Raw genomic sequence first — 23,124 nt, 5'->3', positions numbered from 1 at the left:
TTGGTGTAGTCATATTTATCTTTTTTTTTTTATTGTCACTGCTTTCTGAGTCTTGTCTAAGAAATCTTGACCACCTCTAGGATGTGAAGATATAGTTCTATATTTTCTTCTAGAAATTTTATGGTTGTAGCTTTTATATTTAGGCCTATGATCTATCTCTAGTTTTTGTGAATTGTGTGAAAAATACTTTCTGGAAAATATAAAATTTTTTCCCCATATGGATATCCAGTTGTCCCATCATTTGTTGAAAATGCCATTGCATTACATTTGTATCTTTGCAATTCAGATTGCCATTCAGATGACTGTATAAATGGTGGTTAGTTTCTGGGCTTTTTTTTCCTGTTCCACTGATCATTTTTTTTTTTTTAAAGATTTTGTTTATTTGACAGAGAGAGACACAGCGAGAGCAGGAACACAAGCAGGGGGAGTGGGAGAGGGAGAAGCAGGCTTCCCGCGGAGCGGGGAGCCTGATGCAGGGCTCGATCCCAGGACCCTGGGCTCATGACCTGAGCCGAAGGCAGACGCCTAACTTCTGAAGCACCCAGGCGCCCCTCATTTTTTTTTTATTAAAGATTTATTTATCTTAGAGAGAGTGCGTGTAAGAGTAGGGGGAGGGGCAGAAGGAGAGGGAGAGGGAGAGAGTCTCCAGTAGACTCTCCGCTGAGCACAGAGCTCAATGCAGGGCTTGATCCCACAACCCCAAGACCTTGACCCTGAAACCTGACCTGAGCCCAAACCAAGAGTTGGTCACCTAACCAACTGAGCCACCCAGGTGCTCCACCACTGATCAATTCTTATGTCAGTTTTAGTTACTTTTTAATTTATTTTTTAAATTATTAACATATAATGTATTATTTGTTTCAGTGATAGTTTTAATTACTTCAATTTTAATTACTGTAGCTTTATAGTAAGTCATGAAGTCACATAGTGTAGGTCCTACAACTTTGTTGTTTTTCAAGATTGATTTGGACAGTCTAGTTCCTTTGCATTTCCATATCAGTATTAGAATCATTTTATCAATTTCTTTTTTTTTTTTTTAAAGATTTTATTTATTTATTTGACAGAGAGACACACAACGAGAGAGGGAACACAAGCAGGGGGAGTGGAAGAGGGAGAAGCAGGCTTCCCGCTGAGCAGCGAGCCTGATGCGGGGCTCGATCCCAGGACCCTGGGATCATGACCTGAGCCGAAGGCAGACGCTTAACGATTGAGCCACTCAGGCGCCCCCTATTTTATCAATTTCTATGAAAAAGTCTGTTATGGTTATGACTGGGATGACATTTAATCTTTACATCAATTTGGGAAAAATTAACATTTCAATGGTATTGACTCTTAAAATCTATGAGCATGGTCTGTCTCCCTTTTTACTAAGTCTTAGTTGCTTTTAGTACTGTTTGTAGTTTTCAGTGGGGAGATCTTATACATCTTTCATTAAATTTATTCCTAAGTATGCCTTTTTAACTCTATTGTAAGATGGAGTCATCATTTTTATTGTTATTTTGTATATAATGTGCCATTTTTCTTTGTTTCCCAGATTTTCTCTTTATTTTTGTTTTCAGCAGTTTGCCTGCAATGTGTCTAGGTGTGATTTTCTTTGTGTTTATCCTGCTTGAGGTTTTCTGACCTTAAATCTAAAAAATTTAGGGCGCCTGGGTGGCTCAGATGGTTAAGCGTCTGCCTTCGGCTCAGGTCATGATCCCGGGGTCCTGGGATCGAGTCCCACATCGGGCTCCTGACTCAGCGGGGAGTCTGCTTCTTCCTCTCCCTCTGCCTCTCCCACTGCTCATGCTCTCTCTCTCTCTCTCTCTCTGTATCTCTGTGTCTCAAATGAATAAATAAAATCTTTAAAAAAAAAAATCTAAAAAATTTATTCCTGTCACCCAATTTAGGAAATTTCAAGTCATTAAATTTTTTTGTTGTTGTTTTTGTTTTCCATTCTCTTTAACCTCTTCTTTTGGGACTTCAATTATATTTGTGTTAGCTGTTTTTATATTATTCCACAGGATCCTGAGACTCTTTCATTATTTTCAGTCTGTCTTTTTCTCCTCTTCAGATTATATAATTTCTGTTGCACTATCTTCAAGTTCACTGACTCTTTTTTATCTTTAATTTTGTATTTTGTGAACAGGATTGATAGATGATTTACGAGATTCCGTGTTCAAGAACAGTTCCTATTCTTTTGTAAGTGTAGTGAGTATGGTTTCTTTACTAGAAGGCAAAAAGCCAAAAAAGGGGACATGGTTGTATGTCCTTTGACTTTTAAATTTTCTCTTGTCTTATACGGTCTATACTCTGCGCTCTCCGCCCTTCACAGCACAGTTTCAAAGGCAGCTCATTCCTTTTTGCCATCTTCTCCCCAGAAACATGGGCTTTCAAATACTGCGTCCTTGTGTTGTGTATACACTTTTTTTCCTGGACTGCTCTGACCTACCAGAACTCTCTGTCAGTATCTGCATACTTAGTGTGGGTTTTTTTTTCCCGGGAGCAGTTTAGGTCCATCTTAGGCTCTCCATCCTACTCCTCTCTCTCTCCTATGCATTTCTCTTCCCATCTATGTCCCGCCTTACTCTCCTTGAAGAGTTAGGATGTGTGTTTGAGAAATATCTCCACCAGAAGTTGATGTTTATTTTTTCTAATTCCAGGCAGTTTGAAGCTTGCAGTATTTTCAGTCTTCTAATTATATTACAAGATATGGGATATTTGTGGTTTTATTTGTTTCTCTTTTTGGTCTGCATTAGATGTATTGGGATATTTGGATTTATGTAGCTACCATATCTGTGGCTATGCAGGAAGTCTTTCCTAACATTTTATTTTGAAACATTTGAAGCCTTTGGAAAAGTTATACAAGGGATGCCTGCATATCCTTCACCTAGATTTATAAATTTGTTACTTTGCTTTATCTTCCTCTCCTCCTCTTTGCGCACACACACACATTTTATTAGTTGAATGATTTGAGAGTAAGTTGCAGAAAACATGACAATTCACTCATACTACTTCCTCATATATAAGAACGAGATCATTCTCTTACATAACTGACGCAAGTTTAACAACAATGCAATACCATTGAATAATATGCCGTCCATCGTCAGAATCACCTCTGTCCCAGACTATCCTTTACAGCTTTTTTTTCTGATCTAAAATCCTCTCAAGGACCACACTGTAGTTGTTGTTGTGCATTGTGTGTCTTTAGTCTCTTGATCTAGAAGAGTTCACTTGCTTTATTTTTTGAGACATTGACATGGTTTGAGTCCAAGCCTTGTAGATTTCAACTTATTTCCTCTTGATTAGAGTCATGATTAAATTAGTAGGAATACTCCCTAAGTGATGTTTTGACCTTTTCAGTGTATCCATCAGGAAGCTTATCATGGGACTATTACTGGTGACATTATGTTTGATTACCTGATTAAGGTAGCATCTGTTAGATTTCTCCATTGTAAAGGTATCTTTTGCTCCCCCTACATTTTTCTTCAAATGTAAGTAGCTTATCTGAGAGAAGAGTCCAGGATGGACTGGTAGAGGAGAGGGGAGTGAGACAGGAAAGAAAAGGCAGTCATCAGAGGGTGAGGGTGCATGGTCAAGCCAGTTACCACCAGTGGGCAACCAAACCTAATTTCACTGGGGAACTCGAGCCAATGTAGAACTCACAGCTCAGTGTTATCTCACAAAATGGGTAAGAGATCTAGGGTCTCCCATCAGTCAGTGTTGGAGGGCTGCTCCCAAGGGCATCGGTTCTCTGGCTCTTCCAACTTACCATGAACAGGTACAAAATGGGCCCTAGATGCCAAAAAAGGCCCTCAGATAAAGAGATACATATGTTGGCATTCGGCGGTTAGGCCAGGGTGCACGTTTGTGGTAAGAGCTGAAGGGAGAGTTGGCAGAGCATCCATGGTATCTCTATATCTGGGGACCCCAGAACCTAGACTTGAGGCAAAACCTTATGTGCTATGATTTCTTCAGGAAGCAGAAGTAAGGGAAAGGGAGATTGAGGAGAGAAGGAAGAGTAAGTCAGTTCAAGGGTACATTTCCAAGCTGGCCACCCCTTGGTAACAAGTACAACTGACTGCTTGATCTCCTAACGCTGTCTCTCAGGAGCGTGTATGAAGTTCCGTATCCCAGGACAACCCCCCCAAAGAAAGTAGGGAGAAGAATTTACCCCTCAGCTTCTGTATCTCATTGGTAAAAGGTTTGCTGCATGGTATATTCCCTCCCTCAGACTTCCAGGTTGTGCATGTGTGGGCATCAGGTGGGTCCCACAGGTTCTCAAACCTTCAAGGTGAGAGGGAAGCCAGGGATGGGAGAGAGGCATCCAGCATGAGCAGGAAGTAAGGGACCAGTGGTGGTGCCTCTGTGCATTCAGTTAGAACTCATGCATATTTGGTCTACCTCATGGCAACCGGGGTAGAAAAAGTGGTCAGGGGCCTCAGAGACAGGCAAGGCCAAGAAGATTTGAGCTGCTGCGTAAGATATGCCTGATAAATTTGGATTCTACTTTTGTTTAGCAAGTATGCACATACATACACACACACATAAAATATACACACATAAACTCAATCACATATAAAAAAAGACAGTTATCTGTTGTGGTGATCCAGTCAAATTTTACTTCCGTATTTTTTGATATATGTGTAAAGCTTTCTACAATAAAGATATTTTAATTTTATAATAGGAAAATGGTTGTAGACAGTTTTAGAAAGGAAGGCAGTCAACTTTTTCTCAAAGTAGTAACTGGCAGGGAAAAAAAAGAATGATTCCGTGTTTTACTTTATGGGCAGAGATGAAGTTGTCCTTTTCTGTGATAAAAGGTTGACTTCTAAGATACTGTTTAGAAAAGTAGCAAGTTGCTTTTTTATTTTATTTTTTTTAGGATTTTATTTATTTATTTGACAGAGAGAGACACAGCGAGAGAGGGAACACAAGCAGGGGGAGTGGGAGAGGGAGAAGCAGGCTTCCCGCCGAGCAGGGAGCCCGATGTGGGGCTCGATCCCAGAACCCTGGGATCATGACCTGAGCCAAAGGCAGATGCTTAACGACTGAGCCACCCACGCGCCCCAGCAAGTTGCTTTTTAAGTGTGAGAAGTGTAACTCTTGCTTTATAAAATCAGTTTCTAAAGAATTAAAAAATATACTTTGTCTCTGTATCCTACACTATGTACTTCATCCTCCATCCATTCATTCATTTAATCACTCACCAAAGACTTCCCTCCCTGACCCCTTACTAGGAACAAGGTACCATGCTACTCACTGGGGGGCCAAGAAGAATCCAAGAATCTTCTGCCTTCTAGGGGCTCACACTGGAGGGGGGAAAACGGATGCAGAAGAGACAGTATTCACCAAATGCTTTCTTACATTTCCTAGCCTCCATTGCAATTAAGTTGGAGCCTTGTCACAAGTTCTGTCCGGTGAACTGTGACCACAAGTGATGCATATCACTTCTGGCCTAAGGCAGCTATGAACTGGTGTGACTTTAACAACTTTCTCCCCTTGCAGTGATGACCTTGGAGGTCACATGTGCTGAGATGACACAGCCACGGGATGGGCAGGGCCCCAGACTGGGTTAGATCCTGCCTGAAGGAGATATAAACCTTGATTGTGTTGTTATTCTCCCTCCTTTTTTTTATTGTGGCAAAATATACATAACTTAAATTTTTAACCATTTTAACCATTTTTAAGTGTGCAACTCAGTGGCATTAGGTACAGTCCCAGTGTATACCCTTTTATTTTTAACAAATAAGTGAACAAGTGCTCATTTGAAACTTTGTGAGTCTCCCCCACAACTTTTTAGTACCCAGTGATGATTTTTGCTGGATACTGTTATTATCACATAATTTTATTTTATTTTTTAAAGATTTTATTTATTTGAGAAAGAGAGTGAGTGAGCGAGCGCGAGCGGGGGGAGGAGCAGAGGGAGAGGGAGAAGCAGACACCCCGCTGAGCAGGGAGCCCGATGCAGGGCTCGATCCCAGGACCCTGGGATCATGACCTGAGCCAAAGGCAGACGCCCAACCAACTGAGCCACCCAGTGCCCCTTATCACATCATTTTAATACGACACATTTATGAGGTTGATTTTACTAATATTCCCTTTTACAGATGAGGAAATTGGAGCACAGAAAGTTTAAGTAATTGCCCAACTTAAATAATGTATTATGTATTAGGTGGGGTGGGATATTGAACCACGTCTGACTGTAACGTTCAAAGCATGCTTTATAGCAGGGGTTGGCACACTATGGCCTGTGGCCCAAATCTGCCACCTCTTTTTGTGATAAAGTTTTATTGGGACACAACCACACCCATTTGTTTACATATTATCTTTGGCTCAGAGGCCCAAGTTGTATAGTTGTGACAGAGACCACGTAGCCTGCAAAACCTAAGATATTTACTATCTGGCACTTTAAAGAAAAGGTTTGCTGACCTCTGCTTTATATAACAGGTCTTTAAATTTTTTATTCTAATTTTTATTAAAATAATACATGTACATATTGGAAAGTGAAATAGTGCTAAAAGTTTTATTTGGAAAAAGATCCCTGCTACACTATTCTCCACCCCAGTCCCACCCGTCGGAGACAGATCCGCTGCATTCTTTTCTTTCTTTTTAAGTAGGGACTTGAACTCATGACTCTGAGATCAAGAGCTGAGCTGAGATCAAGAGTCGGACACAACCAACTGAGCCACCTGGGGGGAGGGGGAAGGGTAGAGGAGAAGCAGACTCCTGGATGAGCAGGGAGCCTGATGTGGGACTTGGTATCAGGACCTGAGTTGAGGCAGACGCTTAACTGACTGAGCCACCCAGGCACTCTCCCCACTTTGTTCTTTTAACTATTTTTTCTGGCATTTACAATTGCATTCTAAATATGATCCTTATTCCACTATTTCCTGTTGTAACAATTTTAAATTGTTGGTTTTTTTTTTTTTTAAGATTTTATTTATTTATTTGACAGAGAGAGACACAGCGAGAAAGGAACACAAGCAGGGGGAGTGGGAGAGGGAGAAGCAGGCTTCCCGCCGAGCAGGGAGCCCAATGCAGGGCCTGATCGCAGGACCCTGGGATCATGACCTGAGCCGAAGGCAGATGCTTAATGACTGAGCCACCCAGGTGCCCCTGTTGGTTGTTTTTTTTTTAAAAGTAATCTCTGTGCCCAACGTGGGACTTGAACTCACAACCCGAGATCAAGAGTCTAGTGCTCTATCAGCTGAGCCAGCCAGGCACCCAACCTGTTTTAATAGATTGTGTGTGTGTATGTGTGTGTGTTTATGTGTGTGTTCCAATTTCTCCACATCCTCAACTAACATTGGTTATTCTCTGTCTTTTTTATTGTAGCTATCCCAGCATATGTGAAGTGTTTCTTTTTTTAAAAGTTTTTATTTAAATTCCAGTTAGTTAACATACGGGTATAATATTAGTTTCAGGTATATAATATATTGATTCTATTTTAACAATTTTTTGTTTTATTTTTTTAAGTTTATTTATTTATTTAAATACTCTCTACCCCCAACATGGGGCTTGAACTCACGACCCCAAGATCAAGAGTCGCATGCTCTTCTGACTGAGCCAGCCAGGCGCCCCTGTTATAACCATTTTAGACAATTAATTAACCTAGTGTAGGCCACCCTTCTACTTTTTCAGTGCCAGATTAGAAATAATTGATCATTCTTAGTTGAAATGTAGTGTTTTATGATCATTTAAATAATCTTTTGCATTTTCATCGTACTGTACATAAGAAAGTTAAGACGCACTTAGCAATAGCTAACCTTTTAGGACTTCTTGTGTGTCCTATTCTAATGCAGTTTTCAAGCAGTATCATGTTAATCTCGACAGAACCCGGAGGAAATGCAGGTATTATTCCTTTGTCCATTTTCTAGATGAGAGAACATCCTTTAGAGAGATTGTGTGATTTTTTTCCCTTAGTCAAGCACCTAGTGGGTGTATAGCCAGAAACTGACGTTTGGAACTTGAGCCCCTAAACGCTGTATTGCGGCGCCATGGGAGCGTCCCGCCACCTAACATTCCTAGCTCTGTAGTTTTACTGTCAGCAAATAACCTGAAGACTACAGCAAGCAAGTTTGCTGAGGCACAACTTTTTTTTTTTTTTTTTTTGCCAAGTACTGTTTATCTTTATTTTGCACACACCCACAGCCAGTTTGCACCGAGTGATTTCATTTTACAAAAGGAGGCAAGGGTTGGGTGGTGTCAAGAAAGGTGACCTGTAGGGCGCCTGGGTGGCTCAGTCATTAAGCGCCTGCCTTCGGCTCAGGTCGTGATCCCAGGGTCCTGGGATCCAGCCCCGCATCGGGCTCCCTGCTCAGCGGAGGGCCTGCTTCTCCCTCTCCCGCTCCCCCTGCTTGTGTTCCCTCTCTCGCTGTGTCTCTCTCTGTCAAATAAATAAATAAAATCTTAAAAAAAAAAAAAAAGAAAGGTGACCGGTAGAAAAGAATAGGAAGACAAACATTGGGAGCACATAATTAAAAATTTTTTTGAACACACCAAAGAATCCTGCAGTGCTGCCCGCCGCGGCTGCAACCCTGGGCCACACGCGTGCACACTCCTTTGCAACTGGTCCGGTGACCGCAGCACCTTTGAGTTCGCCTTTACTGTTCACTGTGACCCCCACGTTGCCTTCGAAACAGGGACACACACCGGCTTTTCTCCAGTAGGACTTGCGTTGTCCAGTTACCTGCCGGATATACCTTCTTTCTGAACTTGGTTTGCCTTTCTTCACTCTGGCCATCATCATGTCACCCCCACCAGCAGCAGGAAGCCGGTTCCATCCCTGATCCCCTTCGCCGAGATCATCTACAGATTTTTGGCTCCTGTGCTGTCAGCACAGTTGGTCACGGCTCCTACGGGAAGACCCAGGGAAATCCGGAATTTCACACCGGAGGACCCACCATGTCCTCGCTTCCACATCTTGAACGCTGGAAAGGGACAGAAAGGCTGGGGCACAATATTGAATCCATCTGCTCTGAGACGGGTGTAGGGGTCAGTCAGGTAGTGGGTCAGCCAGTTGCAGGTGCTTCTGAGGGTAATTCTGTTTTCTAATGGACTATACATTTGCATAGTCTCAGTCTAATGCATTGGCTCCCCAACTTGAGCTTGTGTCAGAATCACCTGGTGCCTTGGGCAAGCACTAACTCCTGGGCCTCCGCTCTAGTTTCTGATCCAGGAGGTCTAGGGCAGGACCTGAGGGTTTGCATTTCTAGTAAGTTCCCAGGTGATGATGATGCTGCAACAGACCTAACTGGTCTAACGCTTTATTCCTCCTGAATGTTAGGGCTGTCCACACTGCTCTCTCTTGCTCTTTAACTTCCCTGTTAGTCTTCCCCTACCAGCCAGCTTGTTAGCTCCTGGAAAGTCGGTCAGTTATTATGACTTTTACCTTTTTTAAAAAACACATATATTTTATTTATTTCTTTGAGAGAGAAAGAGAGCATGAGCAGAGGGAGAGGGGAAAAGCAGACTCTGCACTGAGCAGAGAGCCCGATATGGGGCTTGATCTCAGGACCCCGAGATCATGACCTGGGCTGAAGATAGACACTTAACTGACTGAGCCACCCAGGTGCCCCTGGCTTATACTTCCCTTTTTGACCCCACTGAGGCCAGGATCATGTTGTTCATATAGTAGTAGTAATCAGTTGCTTGATTAATCTCCCTTGGAGTGTCTTTGTAATTTTGACTTTTTCAATGATAAATACTGCAATTATAATACATTCTAATTATAAAAATCACCTTTAATAACACCATCACCCTAGCAAACATTTCATGGTTTTTTTTTTTTAAAGATTTTATTTATTATTTATTTGAGAGAGAGAGTGAGAGAGAGAAAGAGCACAAGAGGGGGGAGCGGGAGAGGGAGAAGCAGACTCCCTGAGGAGCAGGGAGCCCGATGCGGGACTCGATCCCGGGACTCCAGGATCATGACCTGAGCCAAAGGCAGTCGCTTACCAACTGAGCCACCCAGGCACCCTCATGGTTTGTTTTTTTAAGTAGGCTCAATGCCCAACGTGGGGCTTGAACTCATGACCCTGAGATCAAGGTTCGCATGCTCTACCAACTCAGCCAGCCAGGCGCCCCCACCCTAGCAAGAATTTTTTTTTTTAAAGATTTTATTTATTTATTTGAGAGAGAGAGAATGAGAGAGAGAGAGCACATGAGAGGGGGGAGGGTCAGAGGCAGAAGCAGGCTCCCTGCCGAGCAGGGAGCCCGATGCGGGACTCGATCCTGGGACTCCAGGATCATGACCTGAGCCGAAGGCAGTCGCTTAACCAACTGAGCCACCCAGGCGCCCCCTAGCAAGAATTTTAACAGAAGGGTATAAGTGGTCCCTAAAGGATTTTCAATGCCATGTTGGAGGGTAGCTAAGCACTGAGGAACTTAGTCCTTGATTGGGGCAGTGCTTACAAATAAAGTGTTAAGTAAATAAAGCGACTTGTAGGATACTACATATGGATGATTTAATCTGATTTTGAATAGAGGCTCCTGTTTTTTATCTTTTAGCATTCTTTGAGATCTTTTTAAATCTTCTGTTTTTACAGAGGTCACCCGGAATCAACATGTCTGGGGCTGAGGAAGCAGTTCTTGGAGGCCGTGGCAGCCATCCTTCCTCTGCTGGTGGCAACTCTGTATTATGCTTTGGACAGGTAACTGTGTGTTTTTCATACCTGGGAAGAATGAGGTTAAGTGAAAAGGTAGGAGAAAGTAATTTGTAGAGCATCGTCATATACTTGGAAGCTATTTATTGTCAGTGGGTTTTCCGTTAGGTGCATTTTTTGGGAGTCTGATAAACTCTCAGGGCATTGTGGAACTTTAGCATTAGTACTGGGGATTACATTTAGATTTACATTTTGTTTATTTTTTTGGATAGATTACATATTCACGTGGTAAAACATTCAAAATGAAACGTAGACTATATGTGAATGAAAAGGCTTATACTCTTTCCCCATCACTCCTATCCGCATTTCACCCAGTTCCAAAGATTCTGGTGTCATATTCTTTGTGGAGATATTCTGTGCATATAAAAGAGATTCTTGCTTTGTCCGCTCGATTCCATCTTTGTCTATACCAGAGATCTGTTGGTTCAAAGGTATTTCATTTAAATAGGGCAAGGGGAAAACTACCAAGGGGACAAAAGTCAAAACAAGTAGTAGTATATTTATGTACGTGTAGGATGGAAAATTGTTGAATTAGAGAAGAGGTATTTCCCCTACTCCCTTGCGGGCATTAAACATATATACAGACTCTGAGGCGGGACGTTTTAGTTTACCAATTCTGGCTTGAGAAAGTTTTGTCAGGAGGGTGGTGACACCAGGGCAATGCCTCTCAAAATGTGGCCCAGTGACCCCCAGAGGTTCACCAGACCTCTTCCGAGTGCATGAGGTCAAGAAGAGTTCCTTAATAATACTAAAATACTTCTTGCCTTTTCCTTTCATTCTCTCTGAGTGAACAGTGGGGCTCTCCAGAGCACGCACGGCCTAGGGGGATGCTGCTTTGACGGCTGATGGAAGGTGTGCCTTAGAAGTTTCTCAGTTTTAATACCTAGTATTGGTAGACATAACCCTGTAAACAAGAGCTCCTAGGGTCCTCAATACTTTTTAAGAGTGTAAAGGGTCTGGAGACCAAAAAGTTGAAGACTTGCTGACGTAGGAATGGGGGAAATGTCAATTTAATTTTCCTCTCTGGATTGCAGTATCAGTACACAGCAGAAGAGTACCAGGCCATCCAGAATGCTCTGAGGCAGAGGCTGGGCCCGGAATACATCAGTAGCCGCACGGCTGGAGGAGGCCAGAGGGTAGGAGAGTTGATATGCTTGAAAAGTGGGTACCCCTCTAGCTGGCTACTCAGAGGATCTCGCTCCCTCTCTGGGTCTTCACGGATTCAGAAGGTCTCCTGCTCACCGTTGCTAGATGTTTCCTAGTGTCTTTGGGAGGGGATGGGTTCCAGCCGTCATTGTCATCTGAAGCGACCGAAGTGTTGTCTTGAGACTTCCATACCTGCCATCTTGGGATTGTTACACCGTCTTTTAAAAATGTTTCTTTTACCCTTTGCTTCTAATTTTCACTTCTGTGTATATTTTTGGTCTTCAATAATATATGTCAGCCTGAGACTTGTACTTTTTTGGAAACTGTGAGTTTTGGAAACTGCTAGGTGAGTGGATATCTTTCCCCTCTGAGTCTAGTCCCTCCCTCCAGACAAAACATTAGTTCTAACTGGTTCCTTCTGGAAGATCTTTGAAATAAGTTCACTGAGAATTTCCCTGGAATGTTAAAGGGCAGTTTTGCCAAAAAAGCTGGTAAGGAGTAAATTAAGTAAATTTTGATTCTCATTTAAGTATGGCAGGGAATTTTAATAAGCTTTTTTTTTTTCCTCTTTAATTTCTTTTCCCAGGTATGTTACATTGAAGGTCACAGGGTAATTAATCTGGCCAATGAGATGTTTGGTTACAATGGCTGGGCACACTCTATCACACAGCAGAATGTGGGTATGTTTCCTGGCAACAGTGACTTCTTCATTTCCCTTACTTTGGTACTAATTTCGGATGAGAGTAGTTTGTGGGTGAGGATGTAGGGTAGGTGTATTTTGTTGCCAGCAGGATATGGGTGAGGCACAGGGATCAGTATCCTCTTCAACTGGTTCTCTTTCCCACTCCTAGATTTTGTTGACCTTAACAATGGCAAATTCTACGTGGGAGTCTGTGCATTTGTGAGAGTCCATTTGAAGGTGAGGGTGATGGAATAGACCCACTGCCTCCAAGGACCGGGTGGGTGGTAAGAGAGAATGAGCAGGTAGAGAATTCTCTGGCCTGGGCCTAGAGAGCTAGGCTCTAGAGCTGGGGCTCAGCCAGTGTTCCTTAGGATGGTGGTACCCAAACATTCTTACTCACGTGCCCCCTAAATGAATTCTGAAAAACTTGTGTTTTCCTGCACATTTTAAGCTGACACCTAAAAATTTTCACCCAAAGTATAAATGCAGATCCTCTGCATTTCAAAATTTTGTGTTACACCACTCTGCTTTTATGAAAGACCTATGCTGGTACCTGTTTTCGCTTAACTGAAAGAAATCCAGAGAAGATTTTCGCTTTTATGAAAAAAGGCACAGCCTGGTGGCAAGAGTGGCCCCGCGAGTCCATCCCTGGGAACCACACTCAGCATCTCGGCAGAGCTTTGAACGCCATCTGTGAGCATCTGTGTTTTATCTCCATATGTTTTGTGCATCCGTTAGCAAGATGTGTCCTAAGGTATCAGAAAAGCCTAAGAGAGGTTATTTTTTGCATCTGGGAATGCTCAGAAAGCATTTCCATATAAATTAATGGTAATTCTCTGCTTTATGCCATTTTGGCTTACGAAAGTTTTCATGAGAACATTCTACTTTTGGATAACAGGGCAAACCTGTAGTTGCAACGGTATGTTTTTTAGCATATTGTAAAATCTGACATTCTAAAATAAATCTGTTACATTTTTATCTTCCTTTTTTATTCAAGTGTAATTAACATATGGTGGTATATTAGTGTCAGGTGTACAATATAGTGATTCAACACTTCCGTACATTTCTCACGGCTCATCAGGATAAGTGTCTCCTTTGTCCCCTTTATTCCACGTATATTTTGTTACATCCTTTTTAAATGTACCAATGGATTTTAAATATCATAAACGATTAAATACTGTCATCCACTTAAAAAAATACACGAGCAAGCTATTCTTTTTTTTTTTAAAGATTTATTTATTTATTTGAGAGAGCGAGAATGAGAGAGAGAGAGAGAGTACATGAGAGAGGGGAGGGTTAGAGGGAGAAGCAGGCTCCCTGCTGAGCAGGGAGCCCGACGCGGGACTCGATCCCGGGACTCCAGGATCATGACCTGAGCCGAAGGCAGTCGCTTAACCAACTGAGCCACCCAGGCGCCCCAGCTAATTCTTTAATCATGAGAAATTTTACATTGTTTCTTCTCAAACTCATATTTCCATTCTATCTCCCCATTGGCTTTTGTCAGTATATATATATATGTGTGTGTGTGTATGTATATATGTGTATGTATATGTATATATGTATAAACAAAATACATGTTTGGAATATATGTATATGTTTGGAATATATATTTTATATATATTATATGTGTTCAGAACCTTTTATTAATAACCTTAGCATATTCCTCTGTGTGTGTATGTATGTGTATATAAAAGTATTTTTTTTTTTAAGATTTTTTATTTATTTATTTGACAGAGAGACAGACACAGCGAGAGAGGGAACACAAGCAAGGGGAGTGTGAGAGGGAGAAGCAGGCTTCCCGCAGAGCAGGGAGCCCGATGCGGGGCTCGATCGCAGGACCCTGGGATCAGGACCTGAGCTGAAGGCAGACACTTAACGACTGAGCCACCCAGGCGCCCCTAAAAGTAATTTTTTTGGGTAAATTTTCAGTGACCTTAAGGCTCTAAATTATAAAAAATTTCTTCTGGATTGAGTTACTATTACAGGTATTATTAACACAAAATTAATCAGTCAATTGGGTCTATGAGGGGGACAAAATAACTACATCAAAATTTATATACTTAAAAAAAATGAATTTTTATGGAAAATGCATTTCTTTTTTTTTTTTAAGATTGTATTTATTTATTTGTCAGAGAGAGAGAGCCCAAGTAGGGGAGTGGCAGGCAGAGGGAGAGGCAGATTCCCCGCTGAGCAGGGAGCCCGACGCAGGGCTTGATCCCAGGACCCTGGGATCATGACCTGAGCTGAAGGCAGATGCTTAACCGACTGAGCCACCCACGGGCCCCAGGAAAATGCATTTATTAATAAGATGGATGAAGCTTTTTTTCTTTTTAGATAGTTTATATGTCCATCATTTAATATTACTTTTTCCTAGATAGAACATTCAGCATTAATTCTATTCTAACTTCTCATTTTTATAATTAGTACTGAAAAACCTTACATAAATAAACTGGGAATGGAGAGAGTGTTGTTACAGTGTCACTCATTTCTTTGAATAAGCTTTCTGAGTTATACCTCAAAAATCAGAGTCCTGTCATCCAAAATTATATTTGGTTCTCTATCAGCTAATAACTTGATCAGGTGTACCTTCATTTTTGGTGAAAGCCAAGAAATGGATACCTGCCTAACCCATAAAAAGATTTGCTATCCAGTCGTTAAGAGTCTGTTAAATACAGTATTTCACATTTTCCTTTTGTTTAGTGTCCCAGAGGTTTTTATACCTTGGGGTAATGCACCTTAGTAAGACTTAGGGTGGGTTAGCTATGTGTCTTTTTTATTTCATTTTATTTTATTTATATTTTTTATTTTTTAAAGATTTTATTGATTTATTTGTCAGAGAGAGAGTACAAGCAGGGGGAGCGGCAGGCAGAGGGAGAGGGAGAAGCAGACTCCCTGCTGAGCAGGGAGCCCAATGTAGGGCTCGATCCCAGGACCCTGAGATCATGACCTGAGCCGAAGGCAGATGCTTAACAGACTGAACCACCCAGGCGCCCCAGATATGTGCCTTTTTTATGTGAAAGAGGAAGTGGGAAGGGAGAATTGTCTTGCACATTTACGCGGAGATCAGGTCTAGAAGGTAGTGCTGGAAATTAATTCTCTTCCAACTCTGTGCCCGTGTGCCCTTTAGCAAGGCGCCTGGGTTCTGTGCGCCTGGTGCGAACGCCCTTGAGGGCGAGAAAAGCTGTGGAACCAGGGACACGGCTGCAGCTTTTCATGTTGGAGTCTGAACTCCTTTTCTACCCGCAGGATGGCTCATATCATGAAGATGTGGGCTATGGTGTCAGTGAGGGCCTCAAGTCAAAAGCCTTGTCTTTGGAGAAGGCCAGGAAGGAGGCCGTGACCGACGGGCTGAAGCGAGCGCTGAGGTGAGCACAAGGGCTGGGGTTTAACCTGCGTCAGTTTTATTTCCTGTTCGTTTGTTTAAAACATAATTCGTTCACGTGGTACGAAAGTTAAAATAACTTTATAAATTATAATTTATATATATATTTTTATAAAATAATAAAATAACCCACGTCTCACTCCCCCTTGTCCCCCTCGGCCCTGTTTCCTACACTTCGTATTTTCCCCATGCTTCTTTATGCTTAGGTCTGCCTTCTTTGGGATCAAGTGGTAGAATACTATATTCTCTACTCTGTACTTCACTTTGCTTACCCCCATCTCAGTCGTGTGTCTTGGAGACCTTTCCACACAAGGACAGAGATAGCTTCCCCATTCTCTTTAAAACACCTAAACAGTGTTTCCTTGGGTATGTACAACTTAGGTGCATAGAACAAGGGTTTTTTTAACCTTTTTTGGGGTCTTACATGGCCTTTGAGAATTGAAGTGAATTGGATCACACATGTATGAACCTACACTAAAAACTTGCTGTACCATAACCCATACAGGAGGCCAGATGTCCCAAGTAAAGAACTTCAGTCATGGAGGAGGATGTGCCCTAAGTGTGTGTTGCCCACTATTATTGGGGAATTGGAACCGTCCTTGGAAAAAGAATTCTCTGCTCTGGAGTTGGTGCTAATGGGGTTTTGTGGTTTCTTAGTCTTTTCGTCCTCCTTACCTCTTGTTTTTTTTTTTTTTAAAGATTTTATTTATTCATTTATTTGAGAGAGTGAGAGAGCACATGAGAGGGGGGAAGGTCAGAGGGAGAAGCAGACTCCCTGCCGAGCAGGGAGCCCGATGCGGGACTCGATCCCGGGACTCCAGGATCGTGACCTGAGCCGAAGGCAGTCGCTTAACCAACTGAGCCACCCAGGCACCCCTCCTTACCTCTTGTTGAGGGCAGAGACTGGTGACTGTTAGGCCCTGTGCTGTATTCTGAGAGCCTCATACAGAGGGCGTGAACATGGCACGTGCCCAGGAAACGTTACTGCATGTATATTAGGTACCATCTCCTCTGCTGCAGTTGAGAAGCACCTTGCCACAAAGGTATCTGGTCTCTGATATTTACACCTAATCATTCTCAACCTGTTTCTCGCTCTTTTTTTTTTCTTTCCTTACCCTTAGAAGTTTCGGGAATGCACTTGGAAATTGTATTCTGGACAAAGACTGTCTGAGGTCACTAAATAAGCTTCCCCGCCAGGTATGTTAGAAATGGATGGATGGAATGCAGCACAGTAAAGATAGGACTATTTTCCGACTGGCATGGGTTGAGTATTCCGGGAGGGAGAGAGAAGGGGAGACTCAGCTCTTTCGAGGGTCTGGAATGTGCATTTCAGACTTGTTTGACCACCAGAGCCAGCAGGAACCAGTCACCTTATTTTCCTGCTGGAGGAATTGAAGCCTCGAGAATCGGTGCCACTTGCTTTCTTCCGCCCGAGAGCTGTGTTCGGAACGGTCTGTGAAACCTCAAAAGGAGCACAGAGCCCCGGCAGCGCCCGGTGGTTCCTTAGCAACACTCAGCAAGAACCCACCTCTTCAGCCTTCTTGCTGCTCCTGCGCTCGAGGGGCCGCGGCGTAGATGCCCTTGGCTCTGCCCGAGCCTATCACGCGAGCCGCGCCTTGGCCTTTGGAGACAGGGGTCCGGAATGGCGCGGCCCTGGCCTCGCTCTTGGCGGGGCTGAGGGGGGGGCGGAGCGTGCCTGTGGCCGGCGGAGTGGCTGCCGGCTCCGGGGCCGGGGCCGGGCCGGGGCGTTCTCGAAGAGCCCCGCGGTGCCGCCGCCCACGGCTGCCGCCTGGGGACACCTGACAGCCGGGAGTGGCACTTGGCAGCCGTCAAAACGCCACTTTCCCTTGTTAAAATCCTTTTATACACTATTGGCCTCCGCTTGCTTATATTTTAAGAATTTTTGCATCTGTGTTTATGAGCGATATTAGGGGTTTTTTTTATTATTGTGGTAAAAAAATAACAAAATTGACCATTTTAGCCATTTTTAAGTGTATAGTTCACTGATGAAACAGATCTCCAGAACTTTTAATCTTGGGATACTGCAACTTCACACCCATAGGACAACCCCCCATTTCCCCTTCTCACAGCCCCTGGTTACCAGCATTCTACTTCCAGTTCCTGTGAATTTGACCACTTTAGACACCACATGCAAGTGGAATCATACTGTTTGTTTTTCTGTGACTTATTTCACTTGGCATAATGGCCTCAAGTTGCATCTATGTTGTAGCTTGTGTCAGAAGTACCCTCTTTTTTCGGCATGCCTGGCTGGCTCAGTCGGTAGAGTGTGGGACCCTTGATCTCAGGGTTTAAGTTCAAGCCCCATGTTGGGTGTAGAGATCACTTAAACATAAAGTCCTTAAAAAAAAAAAAAAAGAATTATGTTCCTTTTTAAGGCTGAATAATCCACTGTATGCATACACCACATTTTCTTTAATTTTTCCATCAATGGACATCTGGTGGCTTTCATCTCTTGACTTGAGAATAGTGCTGTTATGAACATGGTTTTGCAAATACCTCTTTAAGACCCTGCTTTCAGTTATTTTGGATATATCCAGAGGTGGGTTTGCTGGATCATATGGTAGTGTTTTTGTTCTTTTTTTTACACAGAGCTTGAGCTCACCACCCTGAGGTCAAGACCTGAACTCAGATCAAGAGTTGGACACTTAACTGACTGAGCCACCCCCGCGTCCCCATATGGTAGTTTTTTTTTTTTTATTCTTATGTTAATCCCCATACATTACATCATTAGTTTTAGATGAAGTGTTCCATGATTCATTGTTTGTGCATAACACCCAGTGCTCCATGCAGAATGTGCCCTCCTCAATACCCACCACCAGGCTAACCCATCCTCCCACCCCTCCCCTCTAGAACCCTCAGTTTGTTTTTCAGAGTCCATCGTCTCTCATGGTTCGTCTACCCCTCCGATTTCCCCCGCTTCATTCTTCCTCTCCTGCTACCTCCTCCTTCTTTTTTTTTTTTTTTTCTGAACATATATTGCATTATTTGTTTCAGAGGTACAGATCTGAGATTCAACAGTCTTGCACAATTCACAGCGCTTACCAGAGCACATACCCTCCCCAGTGTCTATCACCCAGTCACCCCATCCCTCCCACCCCACCCTCCACTCCAACAACACTCAGTTGGTTTCCTGCAATTAAGAATTCCTCATATCAGTGAGATCATATGATACATGTCTTTCTCTGTTTGACTTATTTCACTCAACATAATACCCTCCGGTTCCATCCACGTCGTTGCAAATGGCAAGACCTCATCCCTTTTGATGGCTGCATAATATTCCATTGTATATATATACCACATCTTCTTTATCCATTCATCTGTCGATGGACATCTTGGCTCTCCCATGTGGTAGTTTTTTGAGGAACGTCCACACTGTTTTCTGTAGTGGCCACAACATTTTATAGTTCAACCAACAGTGCACAAGTGCTCCAATTTCTCTACATCCTTACCAACACTTGTTATTTTCTGCTTTTTTGATAGCAGCCATCCTAGTGGGTGTGAGGTGCTCTCTTATTGTGGGTTTGATTTGCATTTCTCTGATGATAAGTTTCGATGTTGAACATCTTTTCATATGCTTTTTGACCATTTGTATATCATCTTTGGAGAAATGTCTATTCAAGTTCCTTGCCCATTTTTCAATTGGGGATTTTAATTTTTTGTTGTTGGGTTATAGGAATTCTGTATCTATTCTGAATATTAACCCCTTATCAGAGACAGGATTGCAATTTTTTTTTTCCTATTTCATAGGTTGCCTTTAAAATGTTTAAGTTTGACATTGTCCCATTTGTGTATTTTTGCTTTGTGCTTTTAGTGTCATATGCAAGAAATCCTTGTCAAATCCAATGTCATCAAGCTTTTCCCCTATATTTTCTTCTATGAGTTTTATGGGTTTGGTCTTATGTTTAAGTCTTTAATCTATCTTGAATTTATTTTTGTTTATGATGTAAGATACAGGTCTAACTTCATTCTTCTGCATGTGGATATCCAGTTTTCCCAGCATCATTTGTTGAAGAGACTCTCCTTTCCCCATTGAGTGGTCTTGGCATGCTTGCTGATATTCATTTGATCATTTATGCAAGGGTTTATTTATGGGCTCTCTATTCCATTGGACTGTGTGTCTGTATTTACGGCAGTATCATACCATTTTGATCACTGTAGCTTTGCAGTGTGTTTTGAAATCAGAAGGTATGAGCCCTTCAACTTTGTTCTTCTTTTTCAATATTGTTTTCACTATTTGAAGTCCTTTGAGATTCTATATGAATTTTAGGATGATTTTTTTTTAATGCAAATAATGCTATGGGAATTTGGATAGGGTTTGTGTCGAAGCAGTAGATCACTTTGGTAATATGGGCATCTTAACCATATTAAGTCTTCCAATTTATGAACATGGGATGTCTTTCCATTTTTTTGTGGCTTCTTTAATTACTTTTAGCAATGTTTTGCAGTTTTCAGTGTATAAGTCTTTCACATTCTTGGTTAGGTTTATTACTAAGTATTTTATTCTTTTGATGCTATTGTAGATGGATTGTTTTCTTCATTTTCTTTTTGGATTGTTCATTACTAGTGTATAGACACAACTGATTTTTGTGTGTTGATTTTGTATCCTGCAACTTTGTTGCATTTGTTTATTAGTTCTAATAATTTTTTTTTTTGGTAGTCTGTAGGGTTTTCTGCACATGAGATCATGTCATCTGCATCTAGAGATAATTTTACTTCTTTTCCACTTTGGATTCCTTTTATTTCTTTTTCTTGCCTAATTGCTCTGGCTAGGATTTCTGATATACTGAGTATGAGTAGTAAGAGTGGCATCCTTGCCTTGTTCCTGATATTATAGGAAAAGCTTTCAGTCTTTCACCATTGAGTATGATGTTAGCTTTGGGTTTTTCATATAAGGACTTCATTATGTTGAGGTATATTTCTTCTATTCCTAGTTTGTTGAATATTTTTATCACAAAAAGATATTGAGTCTTATCAAATGCTTTTTCTGCATTAATTGAGATTAGCATGTGCTTTTGTCCCTTCTTTTGTTACTGTGGTGTGTATCACACTGATTGATTTGTGGAGTTGACCCATCCTTGCATCCTATGAATAAATCCCCCTTGGTCACAGTGTATAATTCTTTTAATGTGCTATTGTGCTACTTTTTTTCTTTTTTAATCGTTTTAAACCCAATGAAGGAGTTATCATAATAGGAGCCACAAACTTCCCAGAGGCATTAGATAAGTACGTATTAAAAGACTTTTTTGACAAGTACTGATGCATACTGAACCATGGTTGAACTTTAAAAGAGAAAGAAGCTCATCACAAAACATCACATATGATTCTTTTTATATGAAATGTCCAGAATAAGCAAATCGGTGGCAACAGAAAGTAGATTAGTGGTTGCCAGAGGGTGGGAAGAATGGAGACTGGTGACTGTTGGTGGCTGTGGGGTTTCTTTTGGGGTGGGGGAATAAAAATATTCTTGAGTTAGATTGTTGATAATTGCACAACTTTGAATATATTAAAAACCACTCGATTATCTACTTGAGATTCTGTGATACGTGATTTAAATTTCAGTAAAGTCATTAATCTTCTGACAACTTTATATCACAGAATTTGGGGGTGGTGGAGAGCATTTTTAAAATAAAATTTATTATAGTTTTAAATTTTTGATTTTATCATAGAAGTTACTCATATTTTAATTTGATCTAATAGTTTTATCTTTGCCTAAGTCTGTAGTTTAACATTCTGTACTTACAGCAGTTGTGATAGGAAGCTATCACAGTGTAGCTCTCATAATAGACTGCTCTAGAATTATTTTTCTTTGAGTGACTGGCTTGCGTGTTTTTGTTTTTGAGGGTTGTGTATTACCTCTCTCTGTCAACCTTTGTTCTGCCTTCTGGTTATTGAAACTGTTACTTGAGTCCTGTTTTACAAGGAGTTATCTGAATATTTATGTTCAAAACTCCAATCTAGGGTGAAATAGGTGATGGGGATTAGGGAGTGCACCTGTTGTGATGAGCACTGGGTGATGTGTGGAATTGTTGAATCACTATATTGTATACCTGAAACTAATACAGCACTATATATTAACTGTCCTGGAATTAAAATAAAAACCAAAACTCCAGTCTCACCTCTGGTTGCCATTATCCTTCCATCTTGACTTTAGAGTGTCAGTCCTATTTAATTTGACCTTCAGTGTACTCAGATTATTAATTTATATTTTCTTCTTCTCCCTTTAGTGCCTTAATACGTCCTGGTCGTTTTGACATGCAGGTTACAGTTCCAAGACCAGATGTAAAAGGTCGAACAGAAATTTTGAAATGGTATCTCAATAAAATAAAGTTTGATCAGTGTAAGTCTGATTCCAGTAATAAACTTTATTATTATCTCTATAAAATGGTAATATTTCATTCTGCCCTGTTTGTGGTTACTTGACAAATGTCTCAAAAGACCAGTTTTTTATATGTCCTTTTTTTCTCTCCGTTTATATGTCCTTTTTTTAAAGATTTTATTTATTTATTTGACAGAGAGAGACACAGCGAGAGAGGGAACACAAGCAGGGGGAGTGGGAGAAGGAGAAGCAGGCTTCCCACAGAGCAGGGAGCCCGATGCGGGGCTCGATCCCAGGACCTTGGGATCATGACCTGAGCCAAAGGCAGACGCTTAACAACTGAGCCACCCAGGGGCCCCTTATATGTCCTTTTTAAAAAGTTTATTTCTTGGGGCACCTGGGTGGCTCAGTCTGTTAAGCAGCTGCCTTTGGCTCAGGTCGTAATCCCAGGGTCCTGGGATTGAGCCCTGAATAGGATTTTCTGCTCAGCAGGGGAGTCTGATTCTCCATTTCCCGCTGCCCCTGTTCATGTTCTCTTTCTCACTCACTCTCTCAAATAAATAAATAAAATCTTAAAAGAAAAAAGACTATTTTCTTTAGATTATTTAGATAAATAATACTTGAAGATAAATATATATATAACTGTTTTTAAGATGAATGTAATAGTAGAAAAAACACATAGAATCACTTTGGGCCCAAAAGAAGCAAACTGTAAAACAAAACACATGAAAATATTATGGACCCACGTAAGTAATCAATGCAGCTATTAAGCTGCAGTATTTTCAAAGATAGGTGAATCAATTTGTAAAACCAGATATGTTTCTTATAATGGGAGCTTTTATAAATGTACATAAAATACTGAATACTTATGTATAAAGTATTTCAAGATGAAATTCAGAAAACAAAATGTCTTTTTTTTTTTAAAGATTTT

At 41.5% G+C, this 23,124-nt stretch overlaps 2 protein-coding genes across 5 annotated transcripts in view; one reads left to right on the top strand and one right to left on the bottom strand.

Annotated features, from left to right (window-relative positions):
- LOC123842721 (ATP-dependent zinc metalloprotease YME1L1-like) overlaps window positions 1-23,124 on the top strand; it is a 34,173-nt gene that overhangs the window by 4,886 nt on the left and 6,163 nt on the right. For 2 of the 4 annotated variants that reach the window (XM_064591737.1, XM_064591738.1), the window contains exons 2-7: window positions 10,530-10,634; window positions 11,681-11,782; window positions 12,379-12,472; window positions 12,644-12,711; window positions 15,721-15,839; window positions 22,102-22,214. In XM_064591737.1, the coding sequence (XP_064447807.1) occupies window positions 10,530-10,634; window positions 11,681-11,782; window positions 12,379-12,472; window positions 12,644-12,711; window positions 15,721-15,839; window positions 22,102-22,214 (601 nt within the window). The remainder of the gene's footprint in view (window positions 1-10,529; window positions 10,635-11,680; window positions 11,783-12,378; window positions 12,473-12,643; window positions 12,712-15,720; window positions 15,840-22,101; window positions 22,215-23,124) is intronic. The other 2 variants (XM_064591739.1, XM_064591740.1) reach the window with 2 other exon arrangements.
- LOC135364618 (large ribosomal subunit protein uL14-like) lies at window positions 7,700-8,904 on the bottom strand. Its single transcript, XM_064593499.1, is given in 3 exon segments — window positions 7,700-7,707; window positions 8,482-8,763; window positions 8,766-8,904. Coding segments are annotated over 3 exon segments (429 nt in total).

Source organism: Mirounga angustirostris, unplaced genomic scaffold (genome assembly GCF_029215605.1).
Source record: "Mirounga angustirostris isolate CCGP_5_RB_7025 unplaced genomic scaffold, mMirAng1.0.hap1 SCAF_5, whole genome shotgun sequence".
In the NCBI taxonomy this organism is placed as follows: domain Eukaryota; kingdom Metazoa; phylum Chordata; class Mammalia; order Carnivora; family Phocidae; genus Mirounga; species Mirounga angustirostris.
The sequence above is the reverse complement of the archived record's forward strand: the minus strand, read 5'-3'. Positions and strand labels throughout refer to the sequence as shown.